Genomic DNA, 21261 nt, shown 5'->3' on the forward strand with positions numbered 1-21261 from the left:
CAAGGAGATCAAGCCAATCAATTGTAAGGGAAATCAACCGTGAATATTCTTTGGAAGGACTGATGCTGAAGCTGAAGCTCCAATACTTTGGCCACCTGATGAGAAGAGCTGACTCACTGGAAAAGACCCTGATGCTGAGAAAGAGTGAAGGCAGGAGAAGAGGGCAACAGAGGATAAGATGGTTGGATGGAATCACCTACTGGATGGACATGAGTTTGAGCAAACTCAGGGAGATGGTGAAGGACAGGGAAGCCTGGCATGCTGCAGTCCATGGAGTAGCAAAGAGTCAGACACAACTGATCACAACTTAGCAACTGAAAAACAACAAATTGTGAAGAATACTTTGAACCTAGAATTCTATGCTCATGCTCTAATTCAGTAACGAAGGTGATGTATATCTTAAGACTCAGAACCTCACAATGATTCAGAAAGTTATTACTTATTACCTTGCTGAATGAATTGATAAAATACATTTTTTAAATGAATCTAAAAGTAAGTAGGAGAATGCAAGGAAGAACCTATAATTTTTAAGAATATCTGATTTTGAGGAAATAAACCATAATTCAAGCCTTAAAAAAATTAACTGAATAATTTTCTGGGATGCTATATTTGATCAGCTGACAGTGAGCCAGTTTTATTGCCAACTAAGAAAATAACTATAATCACTAGTATTTATAAGCTAAGCATTTGTTTAATTTCTTGTTAGATGTGAATTCGTTCCACTGGCAGAGCAACCTTATGAGAAAAGCACTTTTTCCCCTAGTTTACGTTGAAAGAAAACTGAAGCATGAGGAAGCATCATTCCCAGCTTATAATTAAGAGGACTCCAAAGTATTTGAACTGGAATTTGGGTGCAGTTAAGTCAAAGTCGTGAGGCTACCCCTTTAGCCACCATGCTCCAATGGGTCACCCATCCCTGGCTTTCATCATAAAGAGGTCAATGCCTGGAATGCATTTTCAGGATCCAGCCACACTTCTGCAGCCAGGTCAGACTCCCTAAACCTCAGATCTTCCTTAGTTCTCAAGAATTAAATTTTGTCCTTCTCTGCTGCTGATCCACACAAAAGTGTTCAGTGCTATTTGAAGCAAACACACTTAAAATAAGTCAACTTATGTTTCCTTCCACCTTTGTGCCCAGCTCATCTCTACCCCTCTGAACTCTCTGTCAACTCACTCAGTGATTATGACCTTCATGCTATGTCTGCAACCACTAGACTCGGTGTTTATTCCTGATGTCCTGATTTGAATACAGGGGTCCCCAAAGAACTCTGACCCAAACTATCATTTTGAAGTGTTATATGTTTTTCTGCTGTGAGAAGGCAGTTCTAATCAATTTTTCACACAGCTCCACCTCACCCCCAACACTGGGGCCCCTTGCAAAGCAGTTGGTGATTCCCTTGGCTCCTTTATTCTGTTTTCTTGGCTCTCACAAATGAGCTGCGATGCCTGATTTCTGAGAAACAAGATAAGCAGGTCTTATAACCTAAAGACCTAATAGAATGTAAACAAGCAAATGGTTTGTGAAAATAGGTTTATTTTCTGTATTTTTGCAACCTTACATAAGTTACAGCCACTTGTATGTGATATATAATGCTAGACATTTGTTTAGAAATGCACACAATATATATTTCCCTGTTGTTCAATGCTTTCTTCTAGGTTTCTATTACAAAAGGTCATGGAAGGCCACCTACTTATCCTTCATTATAAGAACAAATACATATGCATGCATGCTTAGTCACTAAGTCATGTTTGACTTATTGTAACCCCATAGACTGGAGCCTGCTAGGCTCCTCTGTCAATGGAATTCTCCAGGCAAGAACACTGAAACGGGTAGCCATTCCCTTCTCCAGGGGATCTTCCTGACTCAGGGATCGAACTCAGGTATCCTGCATTGCAGGTAGATTCTCCATCCTCTGAGCCACCAGGGAAGCCCAAAAATACATATATTGCCTTAGAAAGAAAAATAAGGGATAACTGGCTTATGTAAATGTATCAACTATACTAGACAGTGACCATAATAAAAAATATATAAAATAATAAATAATACAGTAAAAGTTAATGCTATAAAATAAACTGAGAATAAGAACTAAATGAGATATCATCCCATTTTAGGAGGCCAAATGATTAACAGGGGGGTAATGTTATGATTCACAGATGTCACGCCATGTCTGTGTTTCTAGTTAGTGTGTAATAAAAGGTTTTCAGAAAAACAGAAACATGCAGAGAAGTTTCGGCACTGCCAGAAATCCTGAGGCTTACACTCATTTTACAAATTCCTGTGCAGAAACAGAAGCTTTCAATTTAGGGTGAGGCAAATCTGCCCAAAAATAGGATGCTCTTGGTTATCTTGTGCATGATAAGGAAGAGGAAAGGATGGTCTGCCACGAACTGTGGGCCTCCGTGACCTGTTCTCCCTGTCATGATGGCCCCAGTGCCGGCAGAAGCCTCAGTGCCCTCCTTGTTCACTTCCACAGAAGCTTGATGGAACACTTCAGACAGAAACAGGTCATTCTTTCCTGACATGCCTGAGAAATTGGCTTGGCCCCGGCTGAAGGCATCGCCCATGCCCATGCTTGTGAGAATGGTCTTGAGTTCATAACGCTCTTCTAATTTGAACTCGGGGATGTACACCGCCACGTCATCCTCAGCCATGGTGCCTTTGCTGAGCCACTTGTTGAGTTTGTCATAGGTGAGTTCACTTTCCAGCTACGAATCCAAAACATAAAACCAATGAGTGCTTAGCAGAGAAGGACAACAACCTCTAATGTTGGCAACCAATGACTTCACTATACTGTAGGTGATATCAAAGTTTAATAGTTTGGTAAAAATTTTGCAAGAAGATAGCATGTATGACATGTGTTTAAGGCTTATGAATGACAGTGGGTAACCTGGCACAGTTCCTCTCAAACCAGTTCACATATCCAAACTGCACACCATTTCCTCGGGTGTAGTATATGCAAGGGCTTCCCAGGTGGCTCAGTGACAAAGGAAAAGGAAACATGGGTTTGATCCTTGAATGGGGAAGATTCCCTGGAGAAGGAAATGGCAGCCCACTTCAGTAATCTTGCCTGGGAAATCCCATGGACAAAGGAGCACGGTGGGCTACAGTCCATGGGGTCCCAAAGAGTCGGACGTGACTTAGCGACTAAATAACAACAACAACAACAACATGTGCAAAGGTGCGTTTAGTCCCAGAAGTTTAAAACAATGGAAGCTGGAATTCTTACCAACTCCAAGCCTGTAGAGGATTCAGCAATTTCATCTGGAAGCAGCAGGAACATACTGACATTGCCAGCATATGGGAGTTCTAGAATCTGGACCTTCAGGTCTGCTATGTATCCAATGTTTAGCTTTTCATTCAGGAACATCATCTCTACTGATTTGCGCTGAGTCTAAAGTAATTAAAAAGTAAAACATGAAAGTTGATAGTAAGATGTCAAAAGATTTACAATCAGACATAAAAGAGAATGGGTTATGCTATCATGCTGAAGAAATATGCTTTTCAAAAATTAAAAATTTGTTTTGAAATTTGTTTAGAAATGTCAAAATATATTTTAAAAATAGAAACTTATTATTTGCATGCTCTCACAGTGATTCTGATCTATTTCATTTTTTTCAAAGTAGTATCAACTAATAATAAGATGGACAATTATAATAATACTGAAACATTTGTTCAGTACCTACTAGGGGTCAAGAACTCTGAAAAATCTCATTGAATTCTTACAACAACCTTTTGAGTTGGAAATTATCATCCTAGTTTCACAAATCAAAAAATGGAATGAATGAACCACAAGCAATATCATAGTTGGTCAGTAGTAGAGCCTAAATGTGAGTCCAGAATTGTGTAATTGTAAAGCCCATGGTCTTCAACACTGCTCATAAGGCCCCTCAGAAAATTACTGAGTGCTATCCAATAACCTGAAAGAGTCAATAAACTATCCAGTGTGCATAACTTATAACTATTAATAGCAAATCACGTATGGGTATCAGTGAGTGGTCCCTAATTATCCTGTCTCTATTTTGTCAAAAGCCCTAAAATCTATGTTAAGAAAATTCAATTTGTTGTCATTGTTTCATACCGAGTTCACACGGAAGGGATAAAGTCCCTTTAATTTCTTCTGAAATGGAGTCTTCCACCTTCCTTTGAAGTAGACAGCATTCACCAGGACCATCTTGGTGTCTGCATCAACAGAACCTTCAGGTAGCAAGTTTGGGATTTTGCCTACAGAAAATATATGTTTAGGTTTCATGATTAACAATTATGAAGTCATTATGATTTCTTGAATCTTTTGAGTCACTATCAAGCTCAGCATCCACATTTATCATACTCTGCAGAGATACTGATATCACATTCAAATTTTTCTAATTTATTTAAATCATAAGTAAAACCCAGACCAAATTTTTCAGGTTTACAAAATTCAAGAGAAAATGAAGAAGTAATATAATTAAGATTTAGAATTACTATCAGACTTGGAAAATTTTTTTAAAGTTTCTTTTATTTATTTATTTCCTTTGGCCACACTGTGCTGCATGCAGGATTTTATTTCCTTGACCCGGAATTGAACCTGTATCCCTTGCTTTGAGAGTGCAGAGTCTTAACCCCTGGACCACCAGAGAAGTCCCAGAAAATTTTAAATTCCTTTTATACTGTTTTCTTAAAGTTTTGTAGTTATATGAAGCTAGTTCATTCAGATGGGAGTGAAAAAGAGATTCAAGGAATATAATGGGCTTCCCTGGTGGCTCAGATGGTAAAGAATATGCCAGCAATGCAGGAGACCTGAGTTCGGTTCCTGGGGGGGTGGGGGTCCCCTGGAGAAGAGAAAGGCAACCCACTCCAGTATTCTTGCCTGGAGAATTTCATGGGCAGAGGAGCCTGGCGGGCTGCAGTCCATGGGATCACAAAGAGATGGACACAATTTAGTGACTAACACTAACAAGGAATATAATAGTGCATTTCCCCAGTAAGTCACCAGGGCTTCTAGATCTGGTCTAGACAGCCCATGGGTCTCATTGATTCACCCAAAAACAGTGTTTTGGGAGTTGTGCTAGACCTACATAAGGAATAGCACAGATTCCATTAAGTAATAAAGGAAGAATTGCCCTGGGGAGGCTTAGAATATTGGAGCGACACTCTAAATCATTTAGGGAAAAAAGTGTGATAAGTTCTATAAGAGAGCTGAATATTTCAGAGTACTGTGACAACACAGAGAAGGGAGTGAATGATTGAGCCCCAAACGGTCCCCAGAAATGATAATATCTGAGGGTGATTTTTCTTTTAAGTTTGTTTAAGAACCAGCCCACTTATAGTGAATGCCTGCTCTGCAATACTTCAACCACATTACTTTATTTAATCTCACAACCACTCTAGTAACAGAGTATTATTAGTGTCATTTTACACAAGTAGGAAATCAACCCTGAATATTCATTGGAAGGACTGATGCTGAAACTGCACCTCCAATACTTTGGCACCTGATGGGAAGAGTCGACTCATTGGAAAAGACCCTGATGCTGGAAAGATTGAGAGCAAGAGGAGAAGGCAGCAACAGAGGATGAGATGGTTAGATGGCATCACTGGCTCAATGGACATCAGTTTGAGCAAACTACAGGAGATAGTGAAGGACAGCGAAGCCTGGCATGCTGCAATTCATGGGGTGGCAGAGTCAGACAAGACTTAGCAACTGAACAACAACACACATGGACACTACAGTGAGATATTAATGACCTTTCCAAGGTCACAATGCTTGTGAGCTGGTCAGAATTCCACCATCTTCCATTTCTACTGACAGATACAAGACTCAAGCGAAAAGGTCACTGTAGTCTGACCAGTTTCAGTATAGTTATTCAATATCTTCATTCAGTATACCCCCTAGCAATTAAAATTCCTGGTTACTACTTGGAAATCTGCTGGGACTTTATTTAACTTTGTGACATGTAGTATTTGATCATAACCAGGAAAAAAGAAATTTTTTTCTCAAATTACTATAAAAATTGGTAAAACAATCAGTCCAAATGACTATTTGGCATTTTTGCAATTCCACTGACTGATTTATAGCCATTCACCACAAATGCTTAGAAAGAAGGGAAATTCTTGCAGTTTCCAAAATAGAAAGCTTTCATGTGTCTCTTTAATTTTGCAATCCGCTTTGACTTTCATTTCTGTTAAATCTTCACTTTCTCCACTTTCTTTTTGTCAGTGGTATGTCAGTCTTTTAAAGCAGTAATTTAAAAATCTAGAAATGAAGAACTGAAGTAGGTGAACTATTTTCAGAGAAACAATAATACTTTTTTTCAATTCTACAGAACTTAGTACAAGTGTTTTTTTCTATTATGGTAGCTAAGAAAGCAGGATGGCATACTATGGCGTGAAATAATGTTTTAAACATAGGATGTAGGGATTTCCCTAGTAGTCCAGTGGCTAATATTCCATGCTCCCAATGCCAGAGGCCCAGATTCAATTCCTGGTGAGGGAACTAGATTTCACATGCCACAACTGTGACCCAACACAGCCAAATAAAAACTTATTTAAAAGTAAATAAATAAACATAGGAGATAAGTGAAAATATGTTTTCTGCATTAAGTTATCAAACTCTTTGAACATTAAATTAAAGAATTCCAGAATTAGACTAAGGCTCAGAAGAAGAGGGAACCCCAAATGTACCACTACCAGATAGTGGAATCTTGGATGAGTCAGTTAAGAACTGAGTACATGTGTAACAAAGGTAGAAATAGCTTAGATGATCAATGAGAGATAAAGCAGGGGCTGAGAGAACTTGACAACATGCTGACTCTGAAGGGTGCAATAGAAGAAAGAGTTAAAATTTTATGATCTCTCCTTTTTCCATTGCTGGTATTCTCACACCACTTACTCAGTTGACAATTGTGCCTTTGTTCTTTTTGTTCACAGTGAACATAAAGTCACAATTATTTCAATACTGATATTTCCTATGTTAGAAAAGATCTGCCTCTTCTTACATTCTACTCTAAGGTAATAATCCAAAACCAGATTATTGAAGTACTGAATATATATCTTCTATTAGGATGCCTCGGTTATTTTTTTTCTCACTTAAAACACCACAAAGCTCAATCAGGTTACATTAGCTAAAATAACTAAGGATGGGAGTAAGGGCTAAGTTTAAGGACTTAAAAAAAAAAATCAGAGTTTTCTATGTGGAAAGAAGAGCAGAAACTATTTCCTTGGTTTTACCTTTGGTTTGGGTCTTGACCCAGGAATTAATCTTTTTTCTGGTGTCTTCTGCACATTCTAGGAAGTCCACCGCCTGGGGTTCTGTAGAGTAGTATTTCTTGGAAAGCCTCATGTATTCCTTTAAAGTGAAAACAATAATGACAAAGATCATACAGAATATACATCCAGCACGTGAAAGTGAAAGTATTAGTCGTTCAGTCGTGTCCAGCTCTTTGTGACTCCATGGACTGTGGACCGCCAGGCTCCTCTGTCCATGGAATTCTCCAGGCAGGAATACTAGAGTGGGTTGCCATGCCCTTCTTCTGGTTACCCAACTAGCCATGGTGTAACTGTAAATTACAGGTTTCCCGTCAAGATTGGGAAGCCTGAAGAATGGGTAGCAGGGAGGTCGGCTGGGGGGCGGGGCGGGGGGCTGATTATTCGATCTCTTGACCACCACCCACCCCAACCCAGTCCCGACTGCATTTGTTCTCCTGCATACTTTGCATTATGAACAGGATACAGAAGGAGAGGCTGGGTGTGGGTTTAGCGGTTCTGGGAATAGCTGTGCCCTCCTCCTGACTTGTGACTTTACATGTGAGGTTTTTACAGTAGAAAGAGGAAGCACCCACGGAGGGAGCCTAAGCATAGCTGCGTTGGATCTTGTCCCCTGGCCTCGGGGAGCCATAAGCGAGCCCGAGTGGAATTCTGACTTACTGGGAATGAATCAGAGAAAACAGCTTTGAAAGTGACCTCAGTTGCAAGTTTGCAGCCCTGCCATTTAAATTGCAGGTTTCACTCACTTCCTTGAATCTTGCAGACTTCTCTCCAAACAGCTTATTGGCACTTTCCAATAAATACTCCCCCGTGGACGTGTTGATGGCGTTGCTGAGAGAACGGAAGGATGAATGGATTTTCCCGGCAGCTTGTGCCTTAAAAGGAAAAGGAGGGATTCGTTTTATATAACTCAGGACTCCTAAACAAGATATTTCTGAAGCAATAGTATTTTTTTCTAGGATATCAATAAAATGCTGTATTAAAATATACTTTTTTTTCTGTCACTTTGGAGGTAACTATGATGAAATACTGTTCATATGGATGTAGTACATTAAAACTTATCATATAATTTTTGACTTGTTTCAGATATTTCTCTGCCTATGGATTGGATTTAACTTTGACAGAACTGAGATGCTAGGAAAAGTCAGGCCCCTTTGATAGTTTAGCTAAACTATAAAGTCTCTAAGCAATTTTTATTATATTAAAATGTTACATTAGACATGTTCTTTAAAAATGTATATAACTTAAACAAGTCCCATGGCATAATTAAGGAGTAGTCTGTGCAATGGAAAATCTGGAGTTTAGAAAACATAAAATCGAGGGGAATTCCAGTCCCCAACCTGAAGTTTTCGAGCATGATGACAGACACAGGGCTTAGTCACAGAAGCGGCTTGGGTGAAGCCGAGGTCAGAGCCCTGAAGATGGACCATCAGCTGTCCGCTCAGACCTGGCAGAAGAGGCCCTCTCTCCATCTTGAGTCTGTAATTCCCTGGGCGGCAGGCAGGGGGAGCATCAGCGTCCCCAGGAAGGAACCGGTGAGAGGTATCTCCCCCTGACCTAACTCGGGTGTGATTGGGGAAGTCGTTTACCAATAGGAGCCCATCTACACCAGGCTCTTATAATGTAGATGGATGGTTGGTGTTTAAGGAAGTGAATTACTGGGAAAAGATATTCACCTGAGATAGATTAGATGAATGGATGACAGACAGTAGACGATGATCATAATAATGATGATAAAGAGGTAGATAGATAAATTGCTATTGTTCAGTTGCTTATTATGATGATAGATCGGGAGATAGATAGATAGATAGATAGTAGATGATGATCGTAAATGACAATAGATAGATAGATGTGTGCTTATGCTCAGTCATATAGTTGAGTGCATCTCTACACAACTCTTCGGACTACAGCCCACCAGGCTCCTCTGACCGTGGGATTTTTCAAGCCAAGAAGACTACAGTTGATTGTCATTTCCTGCTCCAGGGGATCTTCCCACCCAGGGACTGAACCCACATGTCCTATGTCTCCTGCATTGCCTGCAGATTCTTTACCACTAAGCCATCGGGGAAGCCCTAGATAGATAGATAGAGAGGAGATAAAGGATATGTGAAGGTCAGAGACCTCTCGTGAAGTCATCAAGCCTGGCCATCTCCATTCCTCAATTACTTGTCACCCCTTACTCTGGAAATCTGCATTCACACATGTATTCTATGAGTCTCTACCATGGCTTTAGAATAAATTATACATACCTAACCAATGGCAGATTGATGCAGCAGAATTTAGAAACAGTCTTGACCTGTAAGTCATAAAGCCTGGAATCTACCCCATCTCTGCCCTTCCTTATCAGAGTGACCATAGGATATTTGCTCAAGGACTGTGAGTCTTAGTTTTCTACTGTGAAAGGTGGACATTGTACTAGGTTTCTTCATAAATATTGTGACTTTATAACAAGAAGTTTCTGGAAGCAAATATAAAAGAACTAGGAACGGATGAGTCAGATACCTGCAAAATAGCATCAGGATAGGTGTCCCTCTGGATCTGTTGCATGAAATCACAACTGGTGAGGCTCTGTGGGGTCACTGGGGTGCCTTCGTGGACTCCAACTTGGTTAAACTGAAGCACCTAAAATTGGAATTCGAGAAAATTGGGTACATTTTTCTGCTGCATTATTTAGCTTTTAAACCAATGGCTGTCAGTTACCTCGTAGGGGTCCTATGTTTAGTTCCCTGCTTTTGTGTCTGGGCAACAAGCATAGGGGCTCTTCATGTAAGTCAGTGAGATTCCCTTCATAGGAATTAGCATGAGTTATTTTATACTAATTCAAATACTGGCCATTTTGACAATTTTTTTATTATGAGATGATTTATAACATTCTAATTAAATTATCACCCAACTTGTAAATTGCCTTGAAAGAAGTAACACGGTTAACTCCTGACCTTTCATCTCTCGATTCAGTGGCCTTACATGATATACCCTTCTGTGGTGGTTTAGATGCTAAGTCATGTCCGACTCTTGCGACCCCATGGACTGTAGCCCGCCAGGCTCCTCTGTCCATGGGATTCTCCAGGCAAGAATACTGGAGTGGGTTGCCATTTCCTTCTCCAGAGGATCTTCCCAACCCAGGGATCGAACCAGGGACTCCTGCATTTCAGGCAGATTCTTTACTGATTTAGCTATAAGGGAAGCCCTGTATACCCTTCTAATCTGTCAAAAATTAGCAGCCACAGCTAGTTTAAGCACAAAAACAGGTTGCTCAGTATTACCAGGGATCACCTAAAACATTTGCACAAATGTTATTTACACATGAAGAAATTCCCCACTTCTGTCCATGTTGGGGACAGATGGCAGGAGTCAGATGACAATATGAATTTCTTTTAAAAAATATTTATTTTCACTTATGGATTTATTTAGCTGCCCCTGGTCTTAGTTGAGGCAGGCACCACCTTTAGTTGAGGCATGCAGGATCTTTAGTTTCCACATGTTCCCTGACCAAGGATCAAACCTGGGCCCTCTTGCATTGGGAGCACAGAGTCTTAACCACTGGACCACCAGGAAGTCCCAATGTGAATTTCTTTATGTTTTAAGTGGCAGATCCAGCTAACAGTGAAGCTGGCAGGTGCAAACTTGCCCTACAGGGTGCTCAGGTCCTCTCTCCAATATTATAGACTCCTCAGCTTGGCCCTGCTACCCACCCACACCCACCTCCAGCATCTCTTGGGTCCCAGTCCCATAGGGCCCCAGACAGGGAGGGGCTTATTGGTAAATGCGTTTGATGGTGGACGTTCTGCCAAGGGAAGGAATGCAAGTTTTTCCAGCAGATGGTGAATTTCTAGGCTGGAAGGAGAGGTGTTAGGATTTCTGGGGTTTTTCTCTGCTCTTCAGATCATATATTATAAGTTCCTACCTAATACTCTCTGAAAAGAAGCGGTCTGACTGCTGCTACACAAGCGGGAATATTTTGTATTAGAGCTTCTCTGGTTGTCCTGCCTTTTAAGGAAGTTGACCCGTAAGTCAGGGTCTCTGGGCAGCACTGAAGCCCTCTTGGGTCACAGCAAAAGTCCTTGCAGGTGTGGGGGATGTGAAGTGACCCTGAGCCAGGCTGAGGCAGGCACCCTGCCCAGAGAGGCGGCCTGCCCTGGGCCAGTCCGTGGCCTTATCCTAAAGATAAGAGCTGGGTAAAAATATTCTGGCAAATCTCACATTGTCTGTGCTCTGTAAGAGAGTATCTATTTATTCTATTTACCCTGTTTTCCACTACAACAGTTCCAGCCTTACCAGCTACACCTGTTCCCAACTGTGTGTGACTTCCTCCTGCCCTGATTTTCTTCTGTGATTTTGTATTCTGTGGATAAATTCCTAAAACATTCAGATGCCTGGATGGAACATTGTAACTATCAGCTAAGAAAACAATTAGTTCCACCATGTACCTCTCCAGTTAACTGTAATCTTCATTCCCATCTTGCTCGATACACATTTTCATTCACATTTTAAAAATAAAGCAGTTACCACTAGACTCTTTTGAGTTATCAAATGGTGTTTGAGAGGTCTGCAACTAATGTACAAAATATGTGGTTAACCATCCACATTACGTATGATCAAATTAATATAGTTCATAGGTACAGAATGTCTTCCATCCAAGTACTAACCAGGCTCAGACCTGTCTAGCTTCCAAGACCAGGAGGGTTCAGGGTGGTATAGCCATAGACCGCACAGAGTTTCTTTTAGGAGAGATGAAGATATTCTAAAATTAGATTGTGGTGATGGCTGCTCAATTCTTGTGAATATACTAAGAACTATTGAATTGTAAACTTTAAATGGGTGAATTTTATGAAATATGAATTATAGATCAGCAAAGCTGTTCTCAAAAAATAAAATAAAAAACAAGAAAGCTGAGGCTCAGAGCGTTTAAATGTCTTCACTTACACACCTAGTAAGTGGCAAAGCCATCAGCCAAAGATGGGCAGGTCTGTCCCCAAAGTCCAGGCTTTCACCTCCAAACCAAAGAGTGTCTCCTCTTTTTTGGTAGAGAATTAAGCCAATTTGCCTTTGAATTTTAGAATCTTCCCATGTAGCATATAAAATCCTTCCCATATAAAATCCTTGTCCCATGTGCAGAAAATACTTTCCAAACACAGAAAAACTGTGTTGTATCCCGAGTGACCAATAAGTTACTTTCCCTCTGGCGTCAAAATCAAGGTTTTTACTTTTAGCACCTAGAGCACTTTGTTTGACATTTGTCCTCAAAAAAAAAAAACAACCAAAAACTTCTGATTCCTTTACATTTGAAAAAGATTTCCCTGGTGGTCCAGTGGTTAAGACTCCATGCTTCCAATGCAGGGGGCATGGATTCAAGCCCTGGTCAGGGAACTAACATTCCACATGCCTCACAGCATGGCCAAAAACTAAATAAAAATAAAAAAAGAAGTCCTTGATGTTTTCTAAAGCTTTTAATGGAGTTCACTGCCTTTACTTTTTTTTTTCAAGGCAAAGAAAACAAAGGGGAAGGAGTTTAGCAAAATGTGGCTGGTACCAGAGAGTTGAGCAACAGGGCTTTGTCGTAAGTCTTTGTGTTTAAACTGCCACAAACACAGACAGCGAAGCTCCCATCCTTTCTCCTCCTGCGGTGAGATTGGCTAACGCTCTGTGTGAGCCACTCCAAACAAGTCCTGCCTTAAATGGGCCTCTGTGTACCTGGAAGACTGTAACCATCTGTTTGTATTCACACACTCAGGTGCGACACTCAGGAGAAACTCAACAGTAGCCAGCGGCGTTCTGGTGTGACTGAAAGCAGCATCCCCGCTTGCGGGAAACCAGAGCTTGTGTTCACAGCATTCAATGCTAATGTCTATATAAATGGGACTAGGAAAGAATCTTAATGTTATAATTACCTCGTCTGGTCATGGACCCAGGGAAGACAGGAGCCTGTGAATTTTTTTAATTAATTAATTAATTTTAATTGGAGGCTAATTTCTTTAGAATATTGTAGTGGCTTTTGCCCTCCATTGACATGAAGGGTCGTGTGAATTTTAATAGCCCTGCATTCATCCCATAGGTTGATTGCCGTGTACAGGTAAAGTAGTTCAACGTATTTCCATAGTCCCAAACTCAATGAAAGGGTCCCCTGACTGACCTGGTGCCCATTCACCAAGGAAGGAGGCCAGCGGCCCTGACAGAAATCCCCCACCATGGTGTCCCACCCCTGACCACTTTGACATTGATGACTGGCCATCCCCTCAGCCCCATTTTGTTGACATGAGCTCACGGGGTGGAGCATGTTGGCCGAGGCCCTCTAAAGTCACGTTGCTCTCTGTGCCTCCCCCAGAGTGCGGAGACCAAGCTCTGGAATAATTTTTGTTCTCTTCGTAGCACTCTCTTAAAGCCACTAAAAGGAATTCTTTACATAAATGGAAAGAGCCTGAGATGAGAGGGCAGAAACCAGAGGAACCCCTGGAAAAAGTGCTTCAGCCCCACTATCCATCCATCAGTGACACTTGTCTGAAAACCCATAAGAGATAAAGCACACAAATTCTTTGAAAAAATATAAACTTTATCAGATGTCAGATATGGTCACTATTAACTATTTCTAACATTGCAGGATAAGAAACTCTAATAATCCTCCTGCCATATCAACCACTGAGGGTTTTTAGATAGATAAAATCTATCTCTTTTATAGATTTGAATCTAAGTAAGACATGTTGTAATGGCTTGTGATGATGGCTGAGGGCACGGGTTCAATCCCTGGTGGGGGAACTAAGATCCCACAAGCCACTGCCTTTGTTATAGTCCAGATATTGCAAGCATATAATCAGCTCAGTTCTGCAATTCAGTTCAGGAATCCTTCAGTCCCAATTGGGAACTTCAACAGAAACTTACTTGGGCTATCTGGTCTGCAGTATTGCCCCGGGCGCCCAGGTAGACCATGGCCACGGTGGAGGAGATGCTCCAGGGACAGAAGAAGATATTCTGGGTGTTGGCGCTTGTGTTTGCCAGATGCTTGAAGAAATTGAGGGCAAAGATTGTATTTGCCACATTAAGTTCTTCCATTGTCTCAATCTGGAAGGAAAACGAGGAAAAGCAACAGTTGTCCAAGATGACTCAGCATTTTGAGGGATGTCAGTGGCAGAGTACAGACTGTACCCTGCACAGGCCAGGGCTTGCCTCTCTGTTCTCCCTTCACTGAACAGGGCCAGCGGCATCGTGACCCTGGGACCTGCGCAGACACAAAAGGTTCCCCCTCGGTACAATGAGCTGCTGTCATGACCCGGCAATTCCTTCATTTTATACAAAGGGTCCTCCCACATTTCCCTTTTCCACTGGATTGGGCAATTACACAGCTGATCCTGAGACAGAGGGAACAGTCCTGTGATACGTGGTGACCCTCCACCTTATTATAATGATAATAACAGCAATAGCAATAAATAACCCTTATTGAATTCTTAACTGTACAGCAGATGCTGTGTTCAACATTTCCCCTGTACTAACCAGGTAATCGTTACACAAACCCTGTGGGAAAGACACTGCTATTCTTGCGCTTACAAAGGAAAAAGCTACTGCCCGGAGAGAATCAGAAAAGTGGCCCATGTCTCTCAACTATAAGGAACAGGACTGGAAATGGAAGCCAGGTGGGTGGGTACCTCCAGGGTCATACTCTCAACCTCTGTGTTGTACCTACAAACACACATCACACGTACAGACACACAGATACACACACGAGGTCCTGCCCTGGTGGCCCAGTCAGTAAAGAACCCACCTGAAATGCAGGAGACCACCTGCAATGCAGGAAACTCAAATTCGATCCCCAGGTCAGGAAGATCCCCTGGAGAAGGAAATGGCAACCCACTCCAGTGTTCTTGCCTGGGAAATCCCATGGACAGAGGAGCCTGGTAGGCTACAGTCCACAGGGTCACAAGAATCCGTGGACATGACCTAGTGACTAAACCATCACCATCACACACACTAGAGGCAAATACACACATATTTAAATACATGCCATGTGCACACACGATCTTGTTGGCCCCAGTGGAGATGGTCAAACTCCTTTCTAGAAATGACCTAGACTCACCTTTTGAGAGCAGGCATTTCACACCGCCCTATCTCTCATTCCTGGGCCCCCTCCACTCATACACCACAGCCTTTCTTCCAAAGCTCCCCTGTGCTGAGCAGTTCATTACTGGGAGTGCTGGAAAGGCCCCCTCCTCCCACCACCCCTAGCAGGGCAGTCAGCACCAGGTCCCCCTGTGGGGGTCGTCTGGATATATGGAGCTCACACACACACACACACACCATCCACCATCTGAAGATAAATGACAGACACACTTTCCATGACCTACGACTCACATGCAGTCAAACGCTTGGACACACCTGGGTGTGGGCGGGTACCTGCTGGTTCTAGCCAACAGATTCTATCTTATGCTTTCATAATGGCTTCAAACACACCCTGCACTTACCAAAATCTATAAATATACCAAGCGACGCTGACATTCATCACTCCACAGGAAGCCTTCTGGGGACGGTGGCTGGGAAGCCGCCCTGGAGGAGGCCCTCTATAGCCTTGGGCTCCCTCAGCAGCGCCTCCAGGCTCATGGCTCCCTAGTCCATGGGTGTGAACGTTCAGTTCATGAACATTTCTTGTGAAGAAAGTGATTGCCATTTGTATCAAAATTTCCCGTGTGAGTTACCACCCAATTTTATTTAATCAAGACAAAATAATAGATTAAATAGAACTTGTCCCTGAAACTCTCTCACGTCTTCTTGTCTCCTTTAATATTTGATATTCACAGGACCAGTGTGAGGTACATATTGTGATCTTTATTCTATAGGTTACATCCTGATGCCCAGAGAAGTTAAGTAACTTATAAAAGGTCACAGAGTTTGTATGTAATGGTGCAGGGATTCAAGCCTAGGATTCAAGCTTCAGAAACCCACTCTGTCCAATGTCACTTACACTTCACCTGCTGATGTTTAACTACGATGTGTAAGAGTTTCAGCCAGCTACTGGTTTGAGAAATGCTAGAAAGAGGAAATAAAAAGAAGAAGGAAGCCAGTTTGTAATACTCCTAGAAGGTTTATTAGGGTTTTAAAAAACAGTTTCTTTTTTGCTTGCTTCATTGCTGAGATTAGATTAACCTGGGTGACAGAAATTTGTTTCCTCTTCCTTCTACATTTTAAAATCATCTTTATAATGAATTATTCCTGGGTAGATCTTTTTTTGTAAATTGTCTCGAAAACATTTCAGAAACAGAGAATTAATAGCATAAATATTTCTCTGTTGTGTATGAAAAGATAATCAAAGCTAGAAAAATAAACTTAAGCCTGGGAATTCCCTAGTGGTCCAGTGGCTAAAACTCTGAACTTTTATTGCTGAATGCATGGGCTCGATCCCTAGTCAAGGGAACTAAGATCCCACAGTCTGCACCGTTACCAATTAATTAATTAATATAAACCTCTCCTATACCCAATTCTTTATAATGACCTGAATCGTCAGTCACTTTGACACTAACAAAATTTAAGTGTCAAGACAAACTAACAGTGAGGGCTCTTAATGCCAAGTTAGAATTTCAGTTGACTGTGATTATTTAAAAAAAAAAAATTAAAAAGTGAGTGAAGACAGAATTAAATCACCCCAGATATATTTACTTGTTTTAAAAACATTCAAACTTTATCTTTCAGACTGGTGCAATTAACTTCATTTAACATAAAAAATAATGTGTTATGTCTATATCACAGTTACCAAATTCCTTCAGCCTCACTGTTTAATTTGCATAATTACTTGTCTGGTAAAGCTAGTAATTCCTGTTATACCAATGAGAATATGAAGATGTCCATAGCACAGGTAGTTTCAAAGCCAAGACTAGTTTCTGATTCCAGCTCTAGTGCTGTTCTTACAGACCTTTCAAATAAGGTTTGAGAAGTTTATATTTGTAGAAATCTATGAATATATATTATATGCTGCTGCTGCTGCTAAGTCACTTCAGTCGTGTCCGACTCTGTGTGACCCCATAGACGGCAGCCCATCAGGCTCCTCCGTCCCTGGGATTCTCCATATATATGTGTGTGTGTGTGTGTGTCTTCTGACTCTACCACACATCCACCCTGCATTTAAATGGGAATCTGCCTAAGACCACGTGAAATCGAAGTCCCTGAGTGACTTCAGAATCTCTCAGAACAGGAAACACCTGTTGTGAATTTCTTAACACTAGAGTGAGCTATACACCTTCAACGATTTCTAGATGTTATACTCCTAACTGATGCTGAATATCATCTTTAGAAGAACAAGCGGATGCAAAGCGTGTGTGGGGCTGGTCCCTGAGATGTTTGTGTTGGCTCCCGCAGCACAAGTGGACAAATGTGCCTCTGAAACGGCGCAGGTGACGAAGCGCTCAGACCCACAGCCGCAGTCCTTCTGCTCACTGGCATCGAACGTTAGATTTGCATTTGCTGCAGCATTTTTAAATGAATTTTTTTGCAGCAACACAGTGTAAATATTTTGAAATTGACCGGAAAAATTAATGACACAGAGAAAACAATACTTCAAGGAAATTTCCCATTCCAGATTACCAAGTTTTCCCCCGACAAAATTAAAAACCTTTTCTGTATTTGATTTCTTTCATAATGAAGTTATTTGTTTATGGGATATTAAATTATTTCTTGAACTATTACTTCAGTTGATCCAGCAACTAACTGGGCTGTTCTTTCTCTTTCACTAAATTGACCAATTATCAAACTAAATTCAGTAAGTATATTCTGGTATTGAACTGAACCACTCAGCTTTTTGCCTAATTTCTGGTTGTTTAAGATGAAAACTGAGTCCTCTTTGTGTTTTTATCATATTTATACATAATTTATAAATTACTTTCAGTTACTAAAATAATTCTTTTTAATTGGTCTAGCTATTTTCGTTAAACTCAGTGCCAAACACTAACTTACTAGTAAAGGAGACACACATTCTGAGCTGTTTGGTAAAACTGACATCACAACCAGAACGTACATTTTGGTTTGATGAATGTTACATACGCATTTGCTGGCCTCTGAGATTTAAGATTAGGTCTAACTTAATTTAATTCAAATCTTGAACCAAAATATTCTCAAACAAGCAACTAAACAAGAAACAGCATTAAATTTTTACTCATTCTCCGAAAACATCCCACAGTTTAATTTCCATTATACTAATAATACCAGTATGCAAAATAAAACCCTATTTCATAGATAGAGATATGGAAATGACTGAAATACCTGGTTCTTCTCTGCCTGACAGGAAAAGGACTTCTGAGCGTTGTTAGAGTTCAGACATGGCAATGACTGGTTTTATAAAGCTCTGCCCCTCCCACATGGCGTTTTTTTTTTCCCCTCTCACTATCTGTATCCTTTGAGTGATTCAACATTTTACTCAGACATTATTAGAATAGAAATGCTTGTTTGCTAAGGCATCATTTAAGAAATTTGTGGGAAAGATGACATCATTCAGAAAGTTAAGAATTTGGCAATACCTACACATGCCTGTTAAAATTAGCTAAAATCTGTCAGCCCTTGTTTCAACAGTCTCCGCTATAACTTGCTGTCATAGTAAGAAATTCTACAATATCTCTTCTATCTTTTGACAAGAATGGCCTGGGAGCTTTTTGCAATACTTAAAAGTAATGGAATCCTTTCTTCTTTGAATCTAGACAGCCCCAAGCAATTCTTCGGGAACAGAAAACAAACAAACAAACAAAAACAACAACCAAAAAACACACATTTTTCTTCCTTATAAATTCTCTATTTTAAACCCTCTTACATTTTCTCAAGCTATAATTTCCTAAATAATTCTGGGTTCCACCCTAATCTCCTGTCACAAACCACACCCAAAGAATGTTTCAATTGCCCTTTTTTAGAGCATAAATCTTATCTTTAATTAAAAAGTGAAAATTCACTGTGTACTTTAAGTTAATTTTTAAGTGGGTAAATTATAGGTGTTAATTGGAATTTGTGATGTCAAAAATATGATTCTGAAAATCACTAGACTTTTAGATACAACCAAAGGAATCTGAGGAGTAAAAATAGATGAAAGATATGCGTAATGAAAGAGAAGCTGAGTTTTAACATGTTCATATTGTTAGAGCTTATTGAAAAGTGTTTCCAACACATTGTAAAGATATCTTTTCTTCTCTTCACTGTGCTACTTTATTGAAGTAGAGTTGATTTAAAACTGCACAGCAAAGTGACTCAGCTTCACACATATATATAGTTTTTTTTGTTTGTTTCTTTTTTATATTCTGCTATCATGGACTTCCCAGGTATCACTACAGGTAAAGAATCCTCCTGCCAATGCAGGAGACTAAGAGAGGCAGATTCGATCCCTGGATCAGAAAGATCCCCTGGAGCAGGAAATTGCACTCTCCTCCAGTATTCTCACCTGGAAAATCCTATGGACAGAGGAACCAGGTGGGCCACAGTCCACAGGACCACAATGTGTGGTCTTTGTGACTCACAATGCGAGTCAGAGATGACTGAGCGTACACAAACACCATTATGGCTTATCCCAGGAGATTGGATATACTTTCCCTGTGCTATACAGTACGGCCTGGTTATATACCCATTCTATGTGTAATAGTTTGCATCTACCAGCCCCCAGATCCCAGTCCATCCTGCTTCCTCTCCTCTCTCCCCCTTGGCAACCACAAGTCTGATCACTAGGTCTGAATCTGTTCCACAGATGTTCATTCACTCCACATTTTAGATTCCACATATAAGTGATATCACATTGTCCTTCTCTTTCTGACTTACCTCACCTAGTAAGATAATCTCTAGTTGCACACTTAACTTTTATGCATAAGAAATCCCCAAAGCGTTAGGGATGTAAAGAAGTAAAAGCGCCGTGCTTCTTCTCTGCTGGTGTGGCAAGCTCCATGTCTCCCTTGAAGAGCTGAGTTGACAATCTAGGGTGTCCTTGAAACCAAGCCTGTGGCTTTGAGCCCTGTTTGAGCTTCTTAGCTTGGCTGTGGTCCACAGAGCCAGACTTATCTTTAGCTCTTCTTGCTAATGTGAGTCTCTGGTCAAAAAGGTGTGGGCTGACTTAACCCAAAGTGTTAGTCGCTCAGTTGTGTCCGACTCTTTGTGACGCCATGGACTGTAGACCTCCAGGCTTCTCTGTCCACGGAATTCTCCAGGCAAGAATACTGGAGAGGGTAGCCATTCCCTTCTCTAGGGCATCTTCCCACCCAGGGATTGAACCCAGGTTCCCCACACTGCAGGACGATTCTTTACCACCTGAACCACCAGACTTAACTCAATCCCCTCATTTTTATTAAAGGGACAACAAAATAGGTGTGTTCTTCAGAATCTGTATCTGGCCATCAAAAGCCAAATTATTCAGTTTATTAATTTCTGGAAAATCTCAGGTCACGTAAAGAAAAAGAGCTGAAATTTCACTTCAAGAGTGATCTTTCAACTCCTCAGTTTCTCCATTAGACCACAGAAACCTTGCAGGCAGCCACTGACCCTTTTATAAATTTTCACATCCCTTGGCACTCAGCCACTTCTCTGCCTCAGTGAACTTTCAGTGGGTGCTATTGCTTGGTGGTCTATGTCTCTCTTCTTTTTCAATTTGTTCAACTGTATTTTAATCACACATAGGCAGCACAACAGTCTGCTAAGCCAATAGTGAATGTATGAATACCTAGAACGTTAGTCACCTTTATTCCCACTGAACCAAATCTGTGAGATTTGATTTACATTCCATAGTGTCCAGTCTGACTTCTACCAACCTCAGTGAATTCCTGCTACATAGAACCATACCCTTTCAGGTTGAGCTTGCAACATAAAAATGTATAATTATTAATTAATTAACCTTGTGTGTTCCAGCTGTTTCATCTGGGTTGAGTTTCTGTCACTAGTATATATACTTCATTCCCTTTCAGCAGTAAGAACAGTGCTGAGCATCAAGTGGATACTGAATATTTTTTGATGAACGTAAAAAGATGCTGAAACTCTCTAGAAAGACTTTATAGTGTGGTGAGCAAAGATGTGGATTCTGAGAGACTCCA

The 21261-nt window shown here is 40.8% G+C and overlaps 1 protein-coding gene across 2 annotated transcripts; it reads right to left on the reverse strand.

Moving 5' to 3' along the window:
• Positions 1–1514: 1514 nt before the first annotated feature.
• LOC122425619 (plasminogen activator inhibitor 2-like) lies at positions 1515–18593 on the reverse strand. Of its 2 annotated transcripts, none has more exons than XM_043444119.1 (8): positions 18473–18593; positions 14114–14293; positions 9743–9862; positions 7987–8115; positions 7205–7322; positions 4080–4222; positions 3228–3392; positions 1515–2706 (listed from the first exon to the last, which is right to left on the reverse strand). In XM_043444119.1, the coding sequence occupies exons 2-8, from the start codon at positions 14282–14284 to the stop codon at positions 2302–2304; spliced, it is 1251 nt and encodes a 416-aa protein (XP_043300054.1). In that variant the 5' UTR covers positions 14285–14293; positions 18473–18593; the 3' UTR covers positions 1515–2301. The 2 variants fall into 2 exon arrangements, with proteins under 2 accessions (XP_043300054.1, XP_043300055.1); XM_043444120.1 differs by lacking the exon at positions 18473–18593 and adding an exon at positions 15303–15325.
• Positions 18594–21261: the final 2668 nt, after the last annotated feature.

The sequence above is a fragment of the Cervus canadensis genome, chromosome 23 (assembly GCF_019320065.1).
Source record: "Cervus canadensis isolate Bull #8, Minnesota chromosome 23, ASM1932006v1, whole genome shotgun sequence".
NCBI lineage: Eukaryota > Metazoa > Chordata > Mammalia > Artiodactyla > Cervidae > Cervus > Cervus canadensis.